Below are 17159 nucleotides of genomic sequence, written 5' to 3' on the forward strand. Positions count from 1 at the left end.
CGATGACTCACTCATCATTTTCAAATTAAAAAGTCAGATTGTTAAAAGTTCTTTATATATTAAGATTGCGTGTGAAGTCTCGTTGCACGTGAGACGTTTCGATGACTCGCTCATCATTCTCAAATTAAAAGGTCCGATTGTTCAAAGTTCTTTATATATTAAAAATGCGTGTGAGGTCTCGTTGTACGTGAGACGTTTCGATGACTCGCTCATCATTCTCAAATTAAAAAGTCAGATTGTTAAAAGTTCTTTATATATTAAGAATGCGTGCGAAGTCTCGTTGCACGTGAGACGTTGCATCATTCTCATAATTGGGGGCTTCACACTAGAGCTTGTAAGTATAATCTAAGTGCACTTGAAACCTACTTTGAGTGTGAAGGGGTAAAACCTACCAACTTGAAACGTTCGTAGTTCAAAGAAGCCGAAGTACCCCGCCAAGTATGGCCAACAATACACTTGAGAGCGTACTTGACCAATAGGAAAAGGGAAGCCAACTGAAAGCCACGAATGCGTGCGAAGTCTCACACAAATTAAAAAGCTTTTTTATTTGAACCTTAATATATAAAGAACTTTTAACAATCTGACTTTTTAAATGAAAATGATGAGCGAGTCATCGAAACGTTTCACGTGCAACGAGACTTCGCACGCATTCTTAATATATAAAGAAATTTTTACAATCTGACCTTTTAATTTGAGAATGATGAGCGAGTCATCGAAACGTCTCACGTGCAAGGAGACCTCACACACATTCTTAATATATAAAGAACTTTTAACAATCTGACTTTTTAATTTGAAAATGACGAGCGAGTCATCGAAACGTCTCACGTGCAACGAGACTTCACACGCATTTTTAATATATAAAGAACTTTTAACAATCTGACTTTTTAATTTGAAAATGATGAGCAAGTCATCTAAACGTCTCACGTGCAACGAGACTTCACACGCATTTTTAATATAAAGAATATTTACATTCCGGCTGTTTAATTTGAAAATGATGAGCGAGTCATCGAAACGTCTCACGGGCAACGAGACTTCACACGCAATCTTAATATATAAAGAACTTTTAAAATACAAACAAACATTTAAAACAAAAATAGCGGAGTGGTTAATTGTATAGGGTATATAATTTCGCTTGAACAAGATTCTAGCAGAGACAAAAGCTAAGAATTCTACTTTCATGGGGTGTAGCGTCAAAAATTTATAAATTCAACCTAAAATAGTTTTGGCTTTCAATTTTCTTCACTTACACGATCAAATTGAGCCCCTTAGGCTTTTCAAAAATACAGGCGTTCTAAATTGTCGGTGAAAATTGCCAGTTGTGATATGTGAAACACGCACTACAACGACAAGTAACTCCATTTTACATGAGCATATAAAATATATACCGTGCAATTTCACACGCATGACTCACCCTATAACCAAAGGGTAGTGGAGGTTACCGTTTCTAGATTTCAGAGCACGTCGAAATATTTATGGAAAACATTCGCTAAAATATCTGGAACTGAACTTGTGGAATAAGCTTGCAGGAGGAGCGTGAACTCTGCCTACATTGTGCGACTTTAAAACTGTATTCATGAAAGGTGGTCTAAATTTGTAAATAGATTACAATAATTGTTCAAATTGTATTTTGTGTAACCAGAAGCATATAACCTCGAAGCGATTAGGTCTGTCGCAAAGCTGGGTTTCATAAGCGCGCGAGATAAGCCTATCAGAATTTACTTCCTAATATGGATACTCGCGACCATTGCGTGAGCCTCGCGCGAGTGCTCAGGGAAAAGCTGCCTCGCCTTGTAAACAATGCCTTCACTATTTCCTCCATATCTCCGCTAGCTAGCACGTGCCTTACTTACTCGTACCATCTCACCTGTATTAACGCATGCTTGTCAAACGAACCCTTAACTCTTTCGGAAAATAAATCAAAGAAATGGTCATTGCAACGCTTCACTAACCCACGAAGCGGTCCACTTACCTCCAGCACATCCACATCGGCTGGCGTGCTCGAATTAAAAAAAAAGCAAAGTTCGCTCTAGCTTCTCTGAAGATCCTTTCCACCACAACCTCTTCCGAAAGCGTTTTCCCGGCTAGACTGATCGAATTTATCTTCGCTCTCGAGAGTTTTTTGACGGTCTCTTTGCGAGCGGACGCTATTTTGTTTGTTATGAATCCTTCCATATTTGGGCAAAAAATACATTCCTGCTCCTGATTGGTCGGCTGATAAACCCCAGCTTGTTTCAAAACATTATAGCGGAATTTAGACGCTTCGGGGTGATATGCTTCTGGTGTAACTCATAATGTAAATATTTCTGATTAGTTTTACGTAGTGTGTTACTGTTTAAAATAAATCATTCTTTACGTTTTTTAATTTAATAGTAAGTTAATAGTTAAATCTTCTCATAGGTATCCCCAATTAGTAGAGGGTGGCTTCCATTGGCAAGCAAAGACTGACAGTGATCAGCATCAAATTTCTCCTTGTAATATCAATGCTTATTTAACCTCTGAGGTCATGAGAATTAAGAATATGATCACCCAAGGTCACTTTTGTTGATATTTTAACAACTTCTCCCCAGAACTATTATACGAAAAGTATAGGGACAAGATAGGAGAATTTGTTCTTTGATCACGATATTAGGGGTTAAAGGGTTAATAAAGCTGATTGACTAATTAAGGACGGTGCCCACTTTCGTTACTGCGCATACGTTCTGCACATCTCGAGATACTCGGTTTTCCTATGGGTGGTGCCTACTAATACAGGGATATTTTGCGCGGTTTAAAACTATGAGGAGAAAGCCGAAATTAGCAAGTGTTTTTGGTATCAAAAAGGAAATTGGGGGTAACCATGCATTTTCCACATAAAGCTCCAATTTGGAAAAAAAGAACCCAACATACATTGCTTTATTTTACTGCTTTTTAGAACAATTGTTGCTTAATTATCTCTAAAAAATGCGTGCTTACCCCCAATTTTCTTTTTGGATTGCAATAGCCCTTGCTAAGATCTGTTTTTTTTTTCAGCATATTCATAAACCGCGAAAAAATGCTTCGGTATTAGTAGACACCGTCCTTAATGTAGAGAAAATGTAATCGCCTCAGTTCCGCCGGCCCATATAACGTAAAGGTATCCGTATGAGGTGGGTGTCCACCAAGACGGGCTCAACTCTTATCTCCTTAAAAAAGAAAACCTAGAAAGACACATTAAAAGAAGGAACAATGATTACTGTCCCACCTTCCACAGCGCTTCAGAAATCTAAATTCAACTTCTCCGACTTTAATCTTCTTGGCTGCCCATTCATCCTCTTAAAAAAGATAAAACATCTTCAAAAGTAAAGCCTGCTTATCTACACGAAGGTAAAGTTTAGGGGGACAAGCGCGCCAGAAGAAAACACTACCTACCAGAAAACAAGGGTATTTGGAATGTAAGTCCACTTTTATCACGTTGTTTCTCCAATTAAACCAGCCAATCGATAAAAAGAAAGTTGCATTTCTAAACTCCCTAGCTTGAAACTTAATCTAATTATGTTTCCGCTGCAAAATAGAGAAACTGCTTTGATGTTTAATGATTCCAGCTATTTGGCCCTCGATAAAGTACGAGCACACAAGTCATATCGGACGGCATTAATGTTCCTTTGTAATATTTGCAGAGATTGAAAATATAATACTCTTGCTAACGGGCAGAATTGCCTCAACATATTTTCCAGAGTTCCTTCGCAGCCATCATCTTCATGCTGTTTCTTTAGAACAATTTTAGCACTTATCTCTGGGAATGTTTTGAGACAATTTCAGGCTTCCTCAATGCTCTGTTCTAGTGAGTCCACCCATCTCCTTTATTACAAACAAAGCAATTTTCTTTCTTAGGAAAAATGTAAGCATCATCGAACACTTGATTGAACAGAATCAAATATATTGTTTTCCTTCTCTGGAATCATGATTTTAAAATATAAAAATTCTGTACTCAAGGCGGAATTAAAACTTAAAAGTGGGATATTTCGTTCTGAACCACCAAACTTTGTCAGCCACACATTGTGTCTGACAAAGTTTGGTGGATCAGAACGAAATATCCTACTTTTAAGTTTTAATTGCGCCCTGAGTACAGAATTTTTATATTTTAAAATACTTGAATGAATGTTCAGAGCTCTCATCCAATCTAAATTTCATTTGCACCGTGCATGGACCATTAACAAAACATAGTTGTAGTATTTTAACGCAACATTAGTAAAAGAGGTAGGTAAAGTTAGTAACCAATCAGATTACTACTCGCAACTTGTACCCCTCCTTGAGTTGGCTCACTCTGCTCATGCTTAAAACGTAACTATTAAAAGGAACCACAGCGGCAAAAAAGTGCGCATGCTCCGCAGATTTGTGATTCGAATGAGAATCGATTACGAATGCTCCACTTCAATCGCAAAATTCACACCTGTTACCACAATATTTTTTCTGTTGATTAAGATATGTCATCGAGGAAGTTCGAAGGAACCTTTCCTGAAGGCGGCAACCTTATCTATTTTGATTTGGGCTTATCCCCGCAAAACGAAAACAAACAATGGAAATTTTAAAAAACCGCCATTTCGCCGCGGAAGATTGCCTACGCGTGACAAGCATGCGCACTCATTTTGCCGTTGTGTCAAAAGGACTATGTCACCCCAAGCGCATGCGCGCGTTAATGAGAAGCACTGAAATCGTTGGCCCATTTTTTTTCCAAATACCATCCAAGAGTTAAGGAAGCTGTTTTCATCCGGACCCAATCGCGTTAATCTTCGGAAAGTTAGCTGTATGTTTTATCTACAAACGTTCTTTAGTAATAAAAGAAGCTATTTGTTGTTGTTGAAAGCTTTTGCAATGGCGGAAAAGCAAACTCCCGCGACGAGTTGTATACAAATTAGTCTCAATCGGACTCTAGTGCGCACGTGCCCCAGCTGACATGGCCGCTTTAAGTGGACAACATTGTTAGCTACACAAGCTATCAAAATTTCAAATCATTCGAAATCTCTAGCAAAGGGCGCTCTTCACCAAGGGAGTACTTGTTAGGAAGGGTGTTTATTAAAGGGGCTAGATCAGGGAATTTTGCGTGATTGTGTGCATTTTCGTTAATTACGAACTCTAAACGTGAAAATGGCGATGCAAAATTCATTTATTGATGAAATCACTATCACATAACAAGTAAAGACGATCTCTGAACTTTATTAGATCACACTTTCATAAAAATTGAGATAAACTTGAAAAAGGCGAGCCGCCTTTTTTGAAGTTTCTCTTTTAATCTTGTCTACATTTACCCATCCACGCTCATTCTTAGCTTTCTTGTTTTTTTTTTCTTTGGTGTTTTTCTGTAGCTTTAAGTGGTTATTTTGAAGTTGACGAGCTTGAAGCCCCTTAAACAAACCATTATTCCAAGACGACACTTACTAACAAGGAGGCAGTTTGGATTTTTCGAAGGAGAGCCGTAAATTGAATTATTAGGGAGCTTAAGCAACGACGACGCCGTAAAACAATCGATTTTATGAGCATAAACAATCGCTCTGCACGTGCGTTTTAAATTTTGGTACATTTCTTTGCCGTCCTCTGCAAAACAACAACGTGAAATGACCAAATTCAAGGTTTTGTGGAGAACGTGAAGACACGACGGTCATTGTTTCATTTTCCTCCTTAACTCAAACTTGAACGCCACTCCTACCAATTTGGTTCCTGGGTTTTTTGCCGTTCCTGTAGAAGTCGAACTAGCTTTTAAAATAATAGCGAAGTAGCACAAATGAAATAAACTTAAAATTTCAGGGGACGTTTTCGTTGGCGTTGCCGTCGTTGCTGTCGAAGTTCTCTAACATTATCATGGTGTCAACAACTCAAGGCCGTAGCGAGACTTTCAGGAAAGGGCAGGTAAGTGTTGCAAGCGCTGAAGGTGCAAGCCTTTAGGGGATTCTGGAGGCATGTTAAATCGGAAAATTTTGAAATCAAGAAACTCTGAAATGCGATTTTTACCACTTCTTCGTGCATACTTCTTCAAAAAGGCAGTCTTGTTTAATTGTAAAATTGTTGCCTTTTTATTGTTAAAAGGCAACATTATACTTGCCCCTACGCCGTGTGATGCTTGGCATCACAATCCCTTTCTGCTCCCTTAATTGATTGCTACAGCCCGAGCATTCAGATACGGTTACAAAAAGGTTGAATTAGGCCTACACAACCCTTTCTCCACGTTGCACGCTATTCCTCATGGTCTTTCGACCAATTTATAATGAGTTACTTGTTTACTTTTATAGGGGATTTACCCGGTTAAGGAAAGTAATAAGGATGAACCGAGATCACTTTTCCGAGATTTTAGACAAAATCGACCCCTTCATTGCAAAGCTTCGTCCCTTCGACGATCTCCTCCACTTTGAATTGCCTACGTTGTCGATTGGGCACTGGTAGTTTAAATCTGATTGATAGTTGACATGTAACATTGTTGAAAAGCTGGCTAAACGATTAAACACTGTTGAATGTTGGACGAAGTGTTTGATCGAAATTAAAACATTTATTTAACAAAAAATGTTGAACAAACGTCATTTAACATGTGTGCTAAACGTTCTAATATTCTAACGTTCTAACTGTAACCCTGACGTTTTATTTGCTATATAGCTATATGCAAGCTGTACTGCTCTTTATGTTACTTTAGTTGCATTATTTTAAGTTCCATTTGGCTGTTTGTATTGCGCATAAATACTACTACAAAAATTGCTTTTAGAACAAAAATAAGTTTGAAAAAACCACAAACACCCACTATATTAATTAACTCTTTAAGAGTTTGCTGTCAGCAGGAAACCATAACACTATCTCCAACTTTTACAACCCCGACTTTATCACCCTGCAAAGCAACATGGACTCCAAAGAGAGGGGATTGGCCCTGCCTTGGATCCCTATCTTCAGGAAGCCTCATTCTGAAATGAAACAAAAAAATCAAAGCACTGTTAATACAAAGATGGAGGGATGGATGGCTGCATTACAGGTTAGACGGATGGATAGAGAGGGAGAAAGACGGAAATTGATACATAGAAAAACAGGCTAGCCTGACAGTTGAACTCCCAAAGATTGCTTCAGCTAAATCTACGTGACTCGCACACACAAACTCGTCACCAACTCATAAAAAGAAAGCAAGTTTTCCTTGAGTCACTTTATTCAGTACAATATTTCATCCGGCCTGATATCAAAAACACAAATGTTGAACAACTCCAACAGTTTTGCGTTTCCCCTGGTGGTAAGTCCTGTCCACTCTTTAATAATTGCAAGCGTCTTTGCTTGGTGTTCCTCTTCCTCATTTGCTGGGGACTTGCTCGTGCATAACGATGTTAGCCAAATGAAGGCTGTTGCGGTGCCGTGTGATTTGGCCGAACCTTTTAAAATTTCAAGTAAACCAAGAAACGGCGGATCGAAGGTACACAAGAAGTGCGCAACAGTGTCGTGTTAACATTAACAACTTGGGCCCAGTTTTTGAAAGCCGATTTATGCTAACCCTCGATTAAAAATTAACCGAGGTTTTCATCTTGGTTGTCAAAAATGTTTTTAAAAGAGCTCAAGGTAAAGGAAAGTCTAAGGGCGCGTTTTTTTATCCACAATTCTGGAATAAGAATGGTTGGTACGGAATGCTAGGAATAATTCGGATTGTCTGCATAAAAAAAACCCCCGTCGGTCCTGGCCGAGTAAACATTGCGTAACAAATGTGGCGGCCGACGAAGAGGCTGCCATTGCAGCCGTTATCGCAGCAATTTTCCTTGTACTTTTGGTACAACGAAATTAGAAGCAATGTTTCATTTTGTCCAAAAGTGTAACCTGATTTTTTCCCTTGTAGAGACGTATTTAAATCCGCAGCGCTCATCTCGCCGTCCACCATCTTGGATTTCATTCGCAACATTCTGTTCATTCTGCCCCTAAGAGCAGAATGGATGGAATGGCATTCTGTCCATTCCAGAATAAGAATGCGGAATAGAAAAACGCGCGCATTTTACATTCTGTCCATTCTCATTCCAGAATTGTGAATAAAAAAACGCGCCCTAAGTCAAAACTGAAGGGCAAAAATCTTTTTGAAAAATGATTACTGGTTACTAATTAAAGTCGAATCAAACTTCACGTTAACCCAGGAATAGCTTAATTGGGCTTTGGACAACTGGGCCCTGCAGCAGAAATATTGCAAAATTCGCAACGGCAGCTTTCCAGGCCTTTTTTCTCGCCTGAGAATCGCCGCTTTTGATTGCAACTGGGCGCCATTTTGTTTTTAACTTCAGATGGCGAGGTTACCCTGCCAATTCTTTTAGATGTGAACTGAATCACAACTGTAACAAAATTTAATGGAGTATGATAGCCTCAATTATACTTCAGGTCCGGGTTGTTTAAAGAGTGGATAACTTTATCCAACATACGCATAAAAGTCGCTATCCAGTGGATAAAATACATTGCATTTTATCCACAGGATAACGTTGTCTGCTCTTTGAACAACCAGGCCCAGCGGAATATAATTAACGTTTAGTGTGAACACGGGTTTAGCGCACTGAGCAGTTATATTTAAAAAATTAAAATCACCTTCTTAAAGTAACCAAAGGTTCCTCTCCGTCCTTCTCTCCACTTTCAGGATTAACTGTTGTAAGGACACATCTGTAAAAATATATTGTAAAACTCACTTATAATAAGACACTACAATACTAATTTACAAGACAATACAATACATTACTTTATAAGACAATACAATACGATACAATACTAATTTATAAGACAATATTACTAATAAACATTATTAATAAAGAAAAAAAAAGTTCATTTTAACAATAATCCTGTCAAATCGCGTGGAATATTGCCTGATACTTAGCTGACGAGACCGTAGGTTGGCTAAAACGATGCGATAATTGTTTTATTATTCAACATATTGATAAGAATGCACAGTTTCATTACGGAAAAGCAAGTTCCGCTTAAATGAAAAGGTCAAATGTATTCCCTTTGGTGTTCTTAGAATTAGAGTAAATACACTCTATCTTCCTATCCAAAGTTCCACAAAAACTCAATCGAGAAAATAAAGTGGAGAAAAGCAAATACAAAAGCACATGTTAAAAAAGCTCTTTAGGGGGGTTCATTATTATGCAACACGCGCAATGTTCAAGTTCCTTCTTTTTCCGGTTTACTACAAAACCAAAAGAAAAAGCCCCTTCGTCTAGATGCATTTCACATCCACAAATTGTAAGGTAAAATTTAAATTTAGACGCCGTCACGGTTCAGTCGTGGCAAATTGTTTCCTTAAATATCCTCTGCCTCACTATTTTATAATATCACCACAGTAATGTAAGACAACAGTTCCGAAAGCTAAGCCAATTTCATCGGTAAGGGTCGTAGAAAAGGACGCTATTGTCTGTTACTCTCTTCATAAGAGGGAGTCTTGAATGCAGTGCTGGTCGATCTGGTCAGTTTTCAAGTTCACTGTACTCACTGGAGTTATAAATATATGAGCGCCCATCACAGATGTATTGGTTGCATCACGCTGCTTTTGTCGTCTTTTGCTTCTGTTGTTTATTTCCTGTCACACGTGCACTCGTTTCTATGTAATGAACAACTGAGGTAAACTGAATCACCCTCGCAGGAAAATTATTATTCAAAGTGCTCATTCAGCCTTAACCTGATTGATCACTGTTTTTGTCGTCTTTTGTTTCTGCTGTTTATTTTCCTGTCACACGTGCATTCTCGTCTCTAACTAATGAATCACTGAGGACATCTGAATCACCCTCGCAGGAAAATGTATTATTCAGCGTACTATGATTGGTCAATTTTTGGTTAAATTATCGGTAACAAATTAAGCCTTCTATTAGTTGCTCCAGTCGTCGCCGCAAGTGCCAGAAGGACAGCTGGAAGGAAGATTCCTTTTAAAACGCACGTTAGACGGCAAAGAGAGGCTACCCTTGGAGGATCTGACGAGCTTGGTGGTTGAGTTTACTGTTGCAATGGTCGTCTTCCACGTGATGTGTTATGTTATGAAGAAAATTAGAATTTTGGTTGTTCGTGTGATGGAAGGAGAGCCGGTCAGGCCGAGAATGGGAATTCAAGAACATCACGATGCTGAACAAGCAAGGAGAAGCCGAACAGGAGGCTGAAACAGCCCGAAGAAAAAGGACGAACCCCAGGACTGACGGAATATAAGGTAAATGGCCGTTTCTTGTTACGTTTAGTTTTATTTTATCAAATCAAAAACTTGGAACTTCAAACGGTATATTAATAAACTTTGGAGTTGGAGAAAAAAACAAAACACAATATACACACAGAAGCTAGAAGAAAACTCCCGGCGGAAAGCAGTTACATTTATCATAACGTGCGGTTCACAGGCTCGGAAAGCACTTTAAATGAGGTGTAGCTGTCAGGCCGAGTATATTTGTCTCATTTTTAGGTTAAAAATTAATTTTCAATAATCTAATGTGACAAATTTCCATAATACGCTTGTGAATACAACATCCCCACCCTCCCCTCCCCCCCATAAGCCGCAAGCTGGCGTCTGTTATATCTCTGTTGGTTTCAAAGATCTGCATGACTGTCTGTTTTTCTTTTTCTTTTAACAGAACATTACACGGACAGAGAAGAACTCTGGCGGAAAAAGTCAGGCTGGAATCATGAACGCAGAGCCTTGAAATGAGAAGTAATTTACGAATACTGATACTGTTGGAACGTGTATTTGTTTTGTTGTTCAATAGTAAAAATAAAATTACGGCAAACTGTATGTGTATCATGCTTGTATTCTTAGTATTTTTAAGTTAGGCTTTGGGTTACGTGATGTAAATACGGAGACCTGATTGATCAATATGTAATTGTGACTGTGACCTCATTTGACGCCTGTTTAAAAAAATTTATCAATTAAAATCGACTCCCGCTGTTTTGAGTTGCTTGGGTGCGGCCAGGTACAACGAAAATCAAAAGTTATTTTTGGCGCTCGAAACAAAACGTAAACAATGAAAATCATTTGGTTCACATACTGATACATAACGACCTCGATACTGCTTTCATTCTCGATTTGTCTAAATGTCCTAAAATTCCCAGAGTTTCAAATCATAGTTTATATAAATGAAATGAAAAACTCTAAATAGTTTCAACCCATGCAGGGGTCACGTGCAACAAAGGAAATAGGAGACGTCTGTACGAGGGCAACAACATGGCTGAAAAACGTAACCAAGGAGCAATTTATCAGTCCACCGTTTAAAAAATGTATATTGTTTGCTCATCCGGAATAATCCGGCTGATTGGTCAATTGTCAGTTGGTCCAGTTGACACCTCAAGTACACAGAACGAGGATTCGTCTTGTAGAACGCACGTTATGCGGAAAAGAGATGCTGCCTTTGAAGGATCTGACGAGCTTGGTGGTTGCGATTACTGTTGCAATGGTTGTCTTCCACGTGATGTGTTATGTTATGAAGAAAATCAGGATTTTGGCTGTCCGTGTGATGGAATGGGAGCCGGTCAGGCCGAGACTGGGAATTCAAGAAATCCAAGGTCATCTGCTGATTCACCCTCGCAGTAAAATGATTGTATTATTCAGCGTAGTATGATTGGTCAATTTTTGGTTAAATTATCGGTAACAAATTAAGCCTTCTATTAGTTGCTCCAGCCGTCGCCGCAAGTGCCAGAAAGATTATTTTCAAAACGTACGTTAGACGGCAAAGAGATGCTACCCTTGGAGGATCTGATGAGCTTGGTGGTTGGGTTTACTCTTGCAATGGTTGTCTTCCACGTGATGTGTTATGTTATGAAGAAAATCAGAATCTTGGTTGTCCGTGTGATGGAAGGGGAGCCGGTCAGGCCGAGATTGGGAATTCAAGAAACCCAAGATGCTGAACAAGCAAGGAGAAGAAACAGGAGGCTGAAACAGCCCGAAGAAAATGACGAACCCCCGGACTGACGGAATATAGGGTAAATGGCCGTTTCTTGTTACGTTTAGTTTTATTTTACCAAATTTAACACTTGGAACTACAAACGGTATATTAATGAACTCTGGGAAAAAAATTCATTATTAATGAGCTCTGGGAAAAAAACTCAGAAGATAACGGCGGAAGGCAGTTACATTTGTCATAACGTGCGTTTGACAGGCCGAGAATATTAGTCTCATTTTTATGTTGAAAATTAATTTTCAATAATCTAATGTGACAGATTTCACCGAGATAGTAAAAATAGCGAAGAGCATCATTTTTACAATTTCAATAATAAGCCTATAAATACAACATCCCCCCCTCCCCTCTCCCTCATTAGCCGCGAGCTGGCGTTTATTATATCTCTGCAGCTACTTTCAAAGATCTGTATGACTGTCTCTTTTTCTTTGAACCAACAGAACATTACACGGACAGAGAAGAACTATGGCGGAAAAAGTATGGCTGGAATCATGAACGCATTGCCTTGAAATAAAGAAATGTTTTAAGGAAGCTGATACTGTTGGAACATGTATTTGTTTTGTGGTTCAGTTAGTAGAAATAAAATTAGAGCCAAACATCTGTATCGTGCTTTGATTACACTAAGGCGCTGGGCTACGTATCGAAAACGCGGAATGCTGATTGGTCAATCAGGTTTTGATTGACAGCAAGTGTTCTCTTGTCGTCAACTATAGTTATGGAGCGGTTTTATGACAAAACAAATTGGAATTTCTATGCATGGTTGATCACTTAAGGTCCGTTTAAACGGTTTGAACATATGCCCAACATTCGTTCAACAAAAGTTGAACAAATGTTGGGCAAATGTTGGATCAACGGAGTGTTCAAACAGTTTCAAAGCCAATTAACATTTTCAAGAACAAGGAAAATGTTAAGAAGATGTTGAGCGAAAGTTTAAACCAATTTAAAAAATTTGATTCAACACACTTTCACCAATATTAAACGACCCAAACATCGGGATGCAGTGTACGTTCACGCTCCGTAAGCTTACACAAACCCAGAAAAGATCCTTTATGTCTAGTCGTGTACGTTCAGGCTCAGTAAACACACACAAACGCAGAAAAGTTCCTTTCGGTCTTGCTGTGTAAGTTCACGCTCCGTAAGCTTACACAACCCCAGAAAAGTTCCTTTCGGTCTTGTCGTCTATGTTCACGCTTCATAAGTTTACACAAACCCAGAAAAGTTCCTTTCGGTCTTGTCGTGTACGTTCACGCTCCTTAAGCTTAACTGAAACGCAGAAAAGTTCCTTTCGGTCTTGCTGTGTAAGTTCACGCTCCGTAAGCTTACACAAACCCAGAAAAGTTCCTTTCGGTCTTGTCGTGTACGTTCACGCTTCGTAACCTTACACAAACCCAGAAAAGTTCCTTTTGGTCTCGTCGTGTACGTTCACGCTTCGTAACCTTACACAAACCCAGAAAAGTTCCTATCGGTCTTTTCGCGTATATTCACGCTTCGTAAGCTTACACAACCCCAGAAAAGTTCCTTTCGGTCTTGTCGTCTATGTTCACGCTTCATAAGTTTACACAAACCCAGAAAAGTTCCTTTCGGTCTTGTCGTCTATGTTCACGCTTCGTAAGCTTACACAAACCCAGAAAAGTTCCTATCGGTCTTTTCGCGTATATTCACGCTTCGTAAGCTTACACAACCCCAGAAAAGTTCCTTTCGGTCTTGTCGTCTATGTTCACGCTTCATAAGTTTACACAAACCTAGAAAAGTTCCTTTCGGTCTTGTCCTCTATGTTCACGCTTCGTAACCTTACACAAACCTATAAAAGCTCCTTTCGGTCTTGCCGTGTATGTTCACGTCTCGTAAGCTTACAAAAACCCAGAAAAGCTCCTTTCCATCTTGTCGTGTATGTTCACGTTTTGTAAGCTAACACAAACGCAGAAAAGTTCCTTTCGGTCTTGTCGTGTACGTTCACGCTTCGTAAGCTTACACAAACCCAGAAAAGCTCCTTTCGATCTTGTCGTGTATGTTCACACTTCGTAAGCTAACACAAACGCAGAAAAGTTCCTTTTGGTCTTGTCGTGTAGGTTCACGCTTTGTAAGCTTACACAAACCTATAAAAGCTCCATTCGGTCTTGTCGTGTATGTTCACGCTTCGCAAGCTTACACAAACCCAGAAAAGCTCCTTTCGATCTTGTCGTGTAGGTTCACGCTTTGTAAGCTTACACAAACCTATAAAAGCTCCATTCGGTCTTGTCGTGTATGTTCACGCTTCGTAAGCTTACACAACCCTAGAAAAGCTCCTTTCAGTCTTGTCGTGTATGTTCACGCTTCGTAAGCTTACACAAACCTAGAAAAGTTCCTTTCGGTTTTGTCGTGTACGTTCACGCTTCGTAGGCTTACACAAACCTATAAAAGCTCCTTTCGGTCTTCTTGTGTACGTTCACGCTTCGTAAGCTTACACAAACGCAGAAAAGTTCCTTCCGGTCTTGTCGTGTACGTTCATGCTTCGTAAGCTCACACAAACCTAGAAAAGTTCCTTTCGGTGTTGTCGTGCATGTTCACGCTTCGTAAGCATACACAAACCTAGAAAAGGTCCTTTCGGTGTTGTCGTGTATGTTCACGCTTCGTAAGATTACACAAACCTAGAAAAGGTCCTTTCGGTCTTGTCGTGTATGTTCACGCTTCGTAAGATTACACAAACCTAGAAAAGGTCCTTTCGGTCTTGTCGTGTACGTTCACGCTCCGTAAGCTTACACAAACCTAGAAAAGCTCCTTTTGGTCTTGTCGTGTATGTTCACGCTCCGTAAGCTTACACAAACGTAGAAAAGCTCCTTTTGGTCTTGTCGTGTATGTTCACGCTTCGTAAGCTTACACAAACCCAGAAAAGCTCCTTTCGATCTTGTCGTGTACGTTCACGCTTCGTAAGCTTACACAAACCTAGAAAAGCTCCTTTCGGTCTTCTCGTGTATGTTCACGCTTCGTAAGCTTACACAACCCTAGGAAACCTCCTTTCGGTCTTGTCGTGTACGTTCACGCTTCGTAAGCTTACACAAACGTAGAAAAGTTCTTTTCGGTCTTGTCGTGTATGTTCACGCTTCGTAAGCTTACACAACCCTAGGAAACCTCCTTTCAGTCTTGTCGTGTATGTTCACGCTTCGTAAGCTTACACAAACCTAGAAAAGGTCCTTTCGGTCTTGTCGTGTATGTTCACGCTTCGTAAGCTTACACAAACCTAGAAAAGCTCCTTTCGATCTTGTCGTGTATGTTCACGCTTCGCAAGCTTACACAAACCCAGAAAAGCTCCTTTCGGTCTTGCCGTGTATGTTGACGCTTCGTAAGCTTACACAAACCTAGAAAAGCTCCTTTTTGTCTTGTCGTGTATGTTGACACTTCGTAAGCTTGCAAAAACGCAGAAAAGTTTCTTTCGGTCTCGTCGTGTATGTTCACGCTTCGTAAGCTTACACAAACCTAGAAAAGCTCCTTTTGGTCTTGTCGTGTATGTTCACGCTTCGTAAGCTTACACAAACCTTGAAAAGTTCCTTTCGGTCTTGTCGTCTATGTTCACGCTTCGTAAGCTTACACAAACCTAGAAAAGCTCCTTTTGGTCTTGTCGTGTATGTTCACGCTTCGTAAGCTTACACAAATCTAGAAAAGCTCCTTTTGGTCTTGTCGTGTATGTTCACGCTTCGTAAGCTTACACAAACGCAGAAAAGTTCCTTTCGGTCTTGTCGTCTATGTTCACGCTTCATAAGTTTACACAAACCTAGAAAAGTTCCTTTCGGTCTTGTCCTCTATGTTCACGCTTCGTAACCTTACACAAACCTATAAAAGCTCCTTTCGGTCTTGCCGTGTATGTTCACGTCTCGTAAGCTTACAAAAACCCAGAAAAGCTCCTTTCCATCTTGTCGTGTATGTTCACGTTTTGTAAGCTAACACAAACGCAGAAAAGTTCCTTTCGGTCTTGTCGTGTACGTTCACGCTTCGTAAGCTTACACAAACCCAGAAAAGCTCCTTTCGATCTTGTCGTGTATGTTCACACTTCGTAAGCTAACACAAACGCAGAAAAGTTCCTTTTGGTCTTGTCGTGTAGGTTCACGCTTTGTAAGCTTACACAAACCTATAAAAGCTCCATTCGGTCTTGTCGTGTATGTTCACGCTTCGCAAGCTTACACAAACCCAGAAAAGCTCCTTTCGATCTTGTCGTGTAGGTTCACGCTTTGTAAGCTTACACAAACCTAGAAAAGTTCCTTTCGGTTTTGTCGTGTACGTTCACGCTTCGTAGGCTTACACAAACCTATAAAAGCTCCTTTCGGTCTTCTTGTGTACGTTCACGCTTCGTAAGCTTACACAAACGCAGAAAAGTTCCTTTCGGTCTTGTCGTGTACGTTCATGCTTCGTAAGCTCACACAAACCTAGAAAAGTTCCTTTCGGTGTTGACGTGCATGTTCACGCTTCGTAAGCATACACAAACCTAGAAAAGGTCCTTTCGGTGTTGTCGTGTATGTTCACGCTTCGTAAGATTACACAAACCTAGAAAAGGTCCTTTCGGTGTTGTCGTGTATGTTCACGCTTCGTAAGATTACACAAACCTAGAAAAGGTCCTTTCGGTCTTGTCGTGTATGTTCACGCTTCGTAAGATTACACAAACCTAGAAAAGGTCCTTTCGGTCTTGTCGTGTACGTTCACGCTCCGTAAGCTTACACAAACCTAGAAAAGCTCCTTTTGGTCTTGTCGTGTATGTTCACGCTCCGTAAGCTTACACAAACGTAGAAAAGCTCCTTTTGGTCTTGTCGTGTATGTTCACGCTTCGTAAGCTTACACAAACCCAGAAAAGCTCCTTTCGATCTTGTCGTGTACGTTCACGCTTCGTAAGCTTACACAAACCTAGAAAAGCTCCTTTCGGTCTTCTCGTGTATGTTCACGCTTCGTAAGCTTACACAACCCTAGGAAACCTCCTTTCGGTCTTGTCGTGTACGTTCACGCTTCGTAAGCTTACACAAACGTAGAAAAGTTCTTTTCGGTCTTGTCGTGTATGTTCACGCTTCGTAAGCTTACACAACCCTAGGAAACCTCCTTTCAGTCTTGTCGTGTATGTTCACGCTTCGTAAGCTTACACAAACCTAGAAAAGGTCCTTTCGGTCTTGTCGTGTATGTTCACGCTTCGTAAGCTTACACAAACCTAGAAAAGCTCCTTTCGATCTTGTCGTGTATGTTCACGCTTCGCAAGCTTACACAAACCCAGAAAAGCTCCTTTCGGTCTTGCCGTGTATGTTGACGCTTCGTAAGCTTACACAAACCTAGAAAAGCTCC

General features: G+C 40.0%; 1 protein-coding gene across 2 annotated transcripts in view; it reads right to left on the bottom strand.

The window, feature by feature from the left end:
- The window catches only part of LOC146467179 (mitochondrial amidoxime-reducing component 1-like), a 43538-nt gene that overhangs the window by 13685 nt on the left and 12694 nt on the right, over positions 1-17159 (bottom strand). Inside the window, exons 6-7 of one of the 2 annotated variants that reach the window (XM_085126148.1) lie at positions 8536-8607; positions 5105-6899 (exon numbers count right to left, since the gene is read on the bottom strand). In XM_085126148.1, coding sequence (XP_084982274.1) covers positions 6773-6899; positions 8536-8607 — 199 coding nt within the window. In that variant the 3' untranslated portion in view covers positions 5105-6772. Of the gene's footprint in view, positions 1-5104; positions 6900-8535; positions 8608-17159 lie in introns of those variants that run through there. The other variant, XM_085126149.1, reaches the window with a different exon arrangement.

The sequence above is a fragment of the Pavona decussata genome, unplaced genomic scaffold, assembly GCF_977016875.1.
Source record: "Pavona decussata unplaced genomic scaffold, jaPavDecu1.1 SCAFFOLD_137, whole genome shotgun sequence".
Classification (NCBI taxonomy): domain Eukaryota; kingdom Metazoa; phylum Cnidaria; class Anthozoa; order Scleractinia; family Agariciidae; genus Pavona; species Pavona decussata.